The sequence below is a fragment of the Castanea sativa genome, chromosome 5, assembly GCF_040712315.1.
Source record: "Castanea sativa cultivar Marrone di Chiusa Pesio chromosome 5, ASM4071231v1".
NCBI classification, from domain to species: Eukaryota; Viridiplantae; Streptophyta; class Magnoliopsida; order Fagales; family Fagaceae; genus Castanea; species Castanea sativa.
This window is the reverse complement of record NC_134017.1, coordinates 60,448,627-60,457,150: the sequence shown is the minus strand read 5'-3', so window position 1 is coordinate 60,457,150 and position 8,524 is coordinate 60,448,627. Positions and strand designations below refer to the sequence as shown.

General features: G+C 32.8%; 1 protein-coding gene across 1 annotated transcript; it reads right to left on the bottom strand.

Moving 5' to 3' along the window:
* Positions 1-3,335: 3,335 nt before the first annotated feature.
* LOC142633298 (putative germin-like protein 2-1) lies at positions 3,336-5,172 on the bottom strand. The gene is made up of 3 exons (XM_075807511.1): positions 5,061-5,172; positions 3,888-4,032; positions 3,336-3,726 (listed from the first exon to the last, which is right to left on the bottom strand). The coding sequence occupies exons 1-3, from the start codon at positions 5,170-5,172 to the stop codon at positions 3,336-3,338; spliced, it is 648 nt and encodes a 215-aa protein (XP_075663626.1).
* Positions 5,173-8,524: the final 3,352 nt, after the last annotated feature.

The following is an 8,524-nucleotide window of genomic DNA, read 5'->3' as shown; positions in this document are numbered from 1 at the left end:
ATCACGGTTCGACTACTGTGAAGAACAAATTTTTCTTTTTATTAGACAGTGTAATTTATGCTTGTTGAGAAACACCCTGAAAAAAATTCTTAGAGCCGCCACTGCCTCCATGTATATTTTTATTAGATTGTGTAATTAAATAAACACTGATTAAAGGAAAAATGATGAAATAACCTTAACAAAATAGTTAAGTCCTTTTTTGGAATTTACACTCCAAACAGCCATTTTTAAAACAGCTTATCCAAACGCTTAATGTAGCTTTAAAAATAAAAAACGCATATTTTCACATTTTTACCAAACGCTTGTTTGTGGTTTTTAATATGATGTTTTCAAAATGCACGTTTTAAAATGCTCGTTTTTAAAACGCACCTTTGTGAATAGCCTATCCAAACAGGCCCTTAATAGTACATTAAAACTCTATATTCAATTTACTTCAAGAAGCCTAATTTAAGGGAAGGTATTATTCTCATGCATCATCTCTCTTAGTGATATGTATATTTAATTTACTTCTAGTAGCCTAATTTAAGGGAAGGTATTTCGTATTCTCGTGCATCATCTCTTTCGTTAACATATGAGACCACATATTAGTAAGAGGGAGGGTTCATATAAAAATTTCTCCTAATCTAGATATATTTATTATTTCCAAAAAATCAGTTTACACGTACCGTAAGATTAAATAATGTAAATAAAAAAAAATATATATGAAAATCTTGTAGTGCTTATCTCTACCTAACTATAAATAGTATCATAAACAATGTACTCATGTATGTATGTAATTTTAGGTAAATATAATATATGTACATAAATGTATATATACTGTGGGTTGAGGGAATGAAATTGGTGGAACCATGCAATTACTCCGAGTGGGGCCATGCATGCTTGATTCATTGTATTGGAAAGTTGTAAGATGTATAGAAAAGAACCACTTTCTATTCCTATCCTAAGAATAACTAGTGAAGTTGATCATATGAGTTCCATTGAACAAGTTAGAAATGTTTCTTCTCCTAGATCTAGCAAATTAACTTCAGCACCAATTTTGACACTCCCTAGTTCTAATGAGGTGTTTGAATTGGAGTGCGATGCTAGTAAGTTTAGGATAAATGTTCAAATTAGGAACAAGACCTATTTAATACATATATATAGTTTTTTTTTTTCCGGAGATAATATAGACAGAAGACATAGGGTATAAGCCTTGAGGCATTGAGAATATTGTTTAATCTCAAATATATTTGTACTTTTTAAAAAAACATAAATTGGAAGTATTTCAGGAATCAACGGAACTTGAATAAATTGTATATAAGGAGGGCTTCTTGGAACAAGGACATTGTGTTTTAGGACTTCCAAAGACTCAAAGGGTTGAAAACTGTGTTTGTTTTTGTTGTCAGGTTTTCAAAGATGGTGTATTTTATTCCCTGCCTTGAGGCTTCCAATACGGTGCATGTTGCAAAAGTATTCTTTCAAGAGATTGTAAGGTTACATGGAATTTCAAATTCCAATACTTCTGATTGTGATTCAAAATATAGAAGCATGGATTTTGATGGCAAACAGTGATGAATAGAACTTTGAGAAATTAAATTCGTAGTATTTGTGATAAGCAGCATTCTCGTCAAGAGTTTTTAAAAATTTTAGTATTTAATATCTAAAAACTCAACTTTATAGTATTTAACACATCACTCTACAATACTTCTAATATAAAAATTTCTATTATTTTACTATTTTCTTTAAATGTTATTATTTTTTATTAATTTTTTACTCTCTCTCTCTCTCTCTCTCTCTCTCTGCAGAAAAAACATTAAAAAGTTATAACACCTTATTACAATGTGCTCTCAAAATTGAGAGCTTATTGTAGCAAGATGTCAAATTTTAGCATATGGTATCTTTGGTGAAGTAGGTTTTTGTGCTTCTAAATGCAAAAAATAGCATTTTAGCATTTATAATACTCTTGATGAGAATGCTTTAAGGGTTAATGCACTTGCACAAGCTAAATTTGCCTACAACAATGCTACGTACCGACAATTCTATTGGATGATCACTACTTGAAGTTCCCAAATCATGCATTGGACTTACTAGATTGCCTAAAGCCCCTAGTTTAAGCACTGCATCAAACACTATGGTGAAACATTTAATTCAAGCAAAGGTAAAAGAAGAAGTTTGAGGAAGTCAATGTAAAGTGTAAGGCATCAGCTGACAAACATGGAAGGCACAAGGTGTTTTAAGAGAGAGGATATATTCTTTTTATCTTTTGTCACAAAGAGAGAGGTTTCCTATTGGCATCTACAAAAAGCTGAAGTCAACGAAATGAGACCCTTACAAAATTATGAAGGAAGTGATTAACAATGCGCATGTGGTTGATCTTCCTAATGACATGACAATTTCGAAGAAATTTATTGTGGTGGATTTATACCAGCCACTTTATCCAAATATTAATTCGAGGATAAGTACTTTATAAGCGGAGGAGATTGATGTAGAACAAGTGTTATTGGAATTTTTTGAGAGATTCGATATACAAAAGTCAGGTTGCATAATTAAATAATTTTTTCTTCGCTGTTGTTTATTTTCAGGCCTAAATTTAGTTATTTATTTTAGCTTATTTCATTCAAGAAATTCGGTCTTTTTAGTGATGTCATAGGAAATTTAAAAATATTTTTGTAATTTTTTACTTTCTTTAGAAGCCCCTCAGAAGACTGAAATAAAATATTTCTCGGAAAATTTCTCAAATTTCTGGGGAATTCACAATTCTTTTTCTCCTTGATTCGTCAAATTTTTGTTAAGCTAGAACAACATCTATCCACGCTGAATTCTGTTTTGCATTACTACAAGTCGTGACTAATAGTCTACATTGTAAGCTACATGTCGTAGAGTTAGTTAGTTGTTCATCACTTTGTTAAATCCGTTACTGTTTTTTATTACTGGCTGTTGGTTTGTTTCTATATTTTATTTTATTTTGAGAAGAATTTGTTTCTTTATTTTAGAGTTTGTTGTGACTGCAAGGGGCTTTATTTCGTGTGTGCAAGAACAGAGCACCCACTGTATCATAATTAATCTGAATAAATCTCATTTCTCATCAACTTGGATATTTTCTCTAAATGCATTCAGACTTCACTTCACAAATCTTTCAGATAGTCGTTTTAATCACATTTTATTAATGAAAATCGAAAGGAGACAACGAGAATTATAATAATAAAATTACAAATGTAACGAATACACAGCAAGCAAAACAATGGATACAAATTTCCAATGAGGTTACGACACACAAATTGACACACTAGCTAGCAAAGTAAGTTGGGGGAAGTTGGTTCTGTCTAGTAATTTTTTATGGTAATTATCATAGCTTATTAGAACTTAGACCGGATATAGTTGACAACATCGTTGTCCACCTGGAAGGCCTTCACTAAAATGTCATTAGGAATTTGAGGCTTGGACCCAAACACTGCCTTGGCAATTGTGATAACACCGGGGTTTTGACTGCTTAGAGCAGCAATGATGATGGCACTTTCATTACCAACATTTCTTTGATAGTGGACGAGACCAATTGGGAATACGAACACATCACCCTTTTGTAGCACCTTTGTGATAAGGCGGTTCTGAGGATTAGATGTGACAAACCCAACTTCAAGGCTACCTTCCAAGACTCTTAAGATTTTGGTGGCATGAGGGTGAGTGTGGGGAGGGTTGATACCCCCTGGTGCATAGTCAATACGAACAAGGGAAATTTCAAGAGAGTTTTTATTTTTATTTTTATTTTTTTTACAGGATAGAATTTCTACTCTAGCTTAATATTAGTGTATATGTGTGTGGAGCTCTCTCCTAGAGATTTGAATCTTGCCCTTTGCCCCTTCCACACCCCACAAGCATTTATACTTGTACGGTGGTTTCTAAGAGAGTTAAGTCCTGGTATTTGTGCAGCGGTCATGGGAGTCACCCTTGACCCTAGAGGGTTTGATGTGTTGCCTGCTATATGAAGTCCACTGCTTGAAAAATCATTGGCTTCAACAATCTTAGGATCCTTACAAGCCAAACCATTTAGGAGCACTGCCACCAACCATAACATTGCAAATAAGAAACATGTAAGCCATAACTATTAAAAGTTAATGATTTTTCTGGCACAACTTTCTCACAACTTATTTCACACGATTTGTATATATTGCTTTTCCACGTTTTAATATTTTTAAATCAGAAAATCTTATTAAATACTACTTATTATTGTACACTCCATACAAACTTCATTTTGAAATTATGCTTTAAAAACACGATTTCAATTCATGTGATAGTGTGTATATGGTGAGTATATAATAAGTAGCATGTCACTATCATTGCTTTTTAGAAAATGCATACACTGTGTGTACACAGGGCCGGCTCAAGGTATTGTGGGACCCAAGGCGACAACTTTAAGTAAGATCTATTATTATACTTTGAATATTAATAAAAATATTTATTTGACTTTTGGTTTTTTTTTTCATTTAAAATCTATTTTTTTAGAAAAAAAATTACAAATTAAAACAAACCATCGCATTACTCAATGACTATGCAACTAAAATAAATACTATTTATTGAATGAAGTATCTAAATACTAAAAAAATATGATTGAAAAGTTTAATAAAGTTATATATTTTATATTTCTAAATAGAATTTGAGTAGAAATTTATTTACTTGTGTAAGATTAATAAGTTCTTTTAACATTTATGTGTGAGAGATTAAATGATTGATCCATCCAATGAAAATATTTTTCTTTAACTAGTTTTTCTTTGATAAAAAACTACTTTTTATTTGATAAAAAACTACTTTTTATTTATTGGTGAATATTTAGGACTTAATTAATACTTCTATTGGTACAAGAATATCTTTATTAGTAAAAATTTAGGGGCCTTTTTTTATTGGAGCCTTAGGCGGTTGCTTATTTGGCTCAATGGTTGAGCCAGCACTGTGTGTACAATTGTGAATATTGTGATATGAGCGGGTGGAAAAGAGTTTGGAACAAATATTTACGGTGCTACTACTTACGGTTTTAACATTAAGCCTATAGGGAGTAGAAGTATGCATGTTTAAGGCTCATTTTGTACCTTGACTGTTTGTATCTGCAACACAGAAATCTTGGAGAGGGCTAGGATCAGATGCCAATGCAGCAATGAAAACGAAAGCTAGAAGTCCGAAGAAGAGAATGGGGGAGGCCATCTGCAAATTGTGAGCATAGGAAGCTTTGAATCAAAGGAAGAAGGAGTCGTATAGGAATAGGATGATAAAAAGTGACTGAGATTTTGGTTGAGAAAGACTTATGTATGTAGCTTCCTATATATATAAGGTGGGGGCAGAGAGAGTATAGTGTAAAGACAATTAAAAAAGAAAATCAAAGAAAGAAAGAGTCTTTGGACAGTTAAGACTGTATGAGAATTGGTAGTATTACAGTGTGCCGGCAAGAAGGCAACTCATTATAGGGCTGGCTGTCACATTACATATGGCACCAAGTCCAAGTTACAAGGACTGTACATATATATAAGTGCCTCACTTCACTTAAAAACTTCTTTTTATTTTTATTTTGAAGAATGTATTACATGATTGATTTGAAATAATCAACGAAAAAGAGAACAAGTTTACAAAACAAAACAAAAAGGTGAATTTATGATGTTTAATAAGTGAAAGATGACTGGTGAATTGATCGTAATTTGTTCTTACAATATAGAATGGATCAAATGTATATTAGTTGTTGAGGGCTGAAGGTTTTTGCCTCACTGACTTCTCTGAGCTTTAAAGCCCAGCCCAAATGGACGAAACTAAGCACTTTTTTTAAGCCGAAAATGGACAGATGAAATGAGGCCTGTTTGGACGGAGAAACGGATGAACAAAATGAGGGATCTGTTGGCCCACTACCACCTAAAACAACACCAGCCCATCAATCGCCACTAACGCCTAGATGATTAAGAGATGTATGGAGTTCTCTTTGCTGATGTGCCATTTTCAATTTTAATAACTCCTATTGCCGACTCACACAAAAAACAACTAATATTGTGCTTCGAAGGTGCGATTTCTAATTTGAAATTATTTCTCTAATGCACGATTTCAGTTGTTTTTTACATGTGTGCATAGATGTGTGTGTAATTAACATTGTCCTTACGTTTTAACTAAGTGCTATATTGGGGGCCCTTGAGTCTAGGACGGGTATATTTAATTCCATAGAAAAAAACCAGTTGTATACCTTGTGTGCAAATACACGTTGCCCAAAACGACTGAAAACGTGACTTTAGGTCACATTTTCAGTTGTGTTTTGGACAGCATGCAATTGCACATAGCGTGTACAATAACATTACCCTTATCCATATCATACAACTAAGTGCTCGTTTGGTTGGGCTTTTAGGACCCAAAACGTAGCTTTTACATAAAGTTGGCAGTGGCTGGGCGTTTGGTGAAGCCTAAACGCAAATTTTAGATAAAAGTTGCGTTTTAAGGCAAAGGCAAAAACGCTGATTTCTGAAATGGTGGTCTGAAGGTCCATATCTCAAACGTGCATCAACGTTTTCAGCTCAACGGATAGCTGAGACCTAAAATTACCGAATCACCCTCTCAATCTTCTTCCTCTTCTTCTGCTTTCTTCATCTTCTTCTTCGTCTTCTCTGCTTCTTCCTCTTCTTCTGCGTCGTTCGTCTTCTTCTTCGTTCATCTTCTTCTTCGTTCATCTTCTTCGTCTTCTCTGATCTGTGTGTGTGGGTGTGTGGGTGGGTGGGTGGGTGTGTGTGTCTTCGTCTTCTTCTTTGTCTTCTCTGCTTCTTCCTCTTCTTCTGCTTCGTTCGTCTTCTTCTTCGTTCATCTTCTTCTTCGTCTTCTCTGATCTGTGTGTGTGGGTGTGTGGGTGGGTGGGTGTGTGTGTCTGGAGGAACTGAAGATAAGAAGATCAGGAGATAAGGACGAAGGAGATAAGGATGAACAAGAGATGTGGGGGAGAAAAAAGTGAAAGAAAAAAAAAAAAAGAAGATCAGGAGATAAGGACGAACAAAAGATGTGGAGGAGAAAAAAGTGAAAGAAAAAAAAAAAGAAAAAAGAGTTTTTGGGTTTGGTTATGCAACGTAGAAGAAAATATAATGAGTAGGAACACAAATTATTTTACAATTTTTTTTTAAAAGTTGTGATGTTATAGAGTATGTAGTGGAGAAAAAATTATGGGTACTAGAACAACTTATTTAAAAGATAAGTGTTAATAAAATTGTATTTTACAAAGATTAATTTTAAATTAGTATTGTGAAAATATTGTGACATTTTATTATATCTCTAAACTTTTTAAGTTAGTACTATTTTTTTTTAGAAAAAAATAGTACTATAGACATAATATTTTTATAACAATTTCATAATAAAGTTTACATAGTAAGTTGTTATTAGTTCTCATCTAGACCTACTAGTGACATTTTTTTCCCCCTACTATTAACAACTTGTTACATAAACTTTATTGTGAAATTTTTGTGAAAATATTGTGTCCATAACTTGCATTAAAAGAGATAATTAAAACAAAAAATTCTTTTTATATAGACATTGTCCTTTTTAGTAATTTACCCTTCAAACTGCCACTTTTATAAGTGCTAGCCAAATACTAAGTTTTTTCAAAAACCACTTTTTAACAGTTTTTACTAAACACTCAGCTTTTTGAAAAATCACTTTTTCATTATGCACTTTTTAAAAACTCAACTTTTTCATTATGCACTTTTTCAAAAAGCCCAACCAAACTCACCCTAAATTTGCATTCCATTTTTCTCTAAAAACAACATATTATATATTCATTGCCCAACTATCCACGCAATCTCAAAGTAGGCTTCCTACATTCATGCCAATCCCCACTATAAAATCAGGAGAAGATTACAGTGAAGATCATTCAGACACTTAGCATAATCCCTTTATCCATCTAGCTAGAAGACATCCCATCGTCCAAGTAACATTCCAAGTCTCTCTCTCCTTCTCTCTCTCTCTCTTTTTGTGTTTGGAGCCTTCGAAATCTCTAATTGCAATGAAGGAAGTGTTTGGCTTTCCATCTCATGCTAATTAAAATTAAGAACTACGTTTGAAAATGTTGTTTTTCTTTTTGATATAATTTTCCTAAGACATTTTAATTTCATACCCTATGATATACATTGATAACAGCTTAATTTTGCATATTTATATCATTATTAGAAAGCATTATCATATTTATTTTGAGTAAATTCATGCATTTTATATTTGGTTTTGGAATAAAGTTGAATATTCAATTTTTTGCTTAATTGAATTTTATTGCTTGAATTTGTCTTTTGTAGGAGAATGAAATTAAATAAGTAGATTTGTGCAAAGAATAAAGTTTATAGACTTTACTTTTACAGGAGCCATGATGAAGTTAAAGAAGGCCAATCCAATTAAATTTATATTTAATTGGAGCAAGGAATCAAAGGAAATTTGCATCAAATCCAAGTTCAATTCGGATTAGGATTCTAACCTGCCAATCTGTTAGTATGTTTGGCATAACTTTTGGCTCAGTCGTCCAATTGAGATGATTCAAGTTGGGCTGGAAAGTTAA

Excerpts from the sequence above, each read along its gene's own strand:
- LOC142633298 (XM_075807511.1), bottom strand. The coding sequence starts at position 5,172 with ATGGCCTCCCCCATTCTCTTCTTCGGACTTCTAGCTTTCGTTTTCATT. Across the intron at positions 4,033-5,060 it reads TGCAGATACAAACAGTCAAG|TGCTCCTAAATGGTTTGGCT; the intron begins GTACAAAATGAG and ends GGTTGGTGGCAG. Across the intron at positions 3,727-3,887 it reads GCTGCACAAATACCAGGACT|AAACTCTCTTGAAATTTCCC; the intron begins TAACTCTCTTAG and ends AAATAAAAATAA.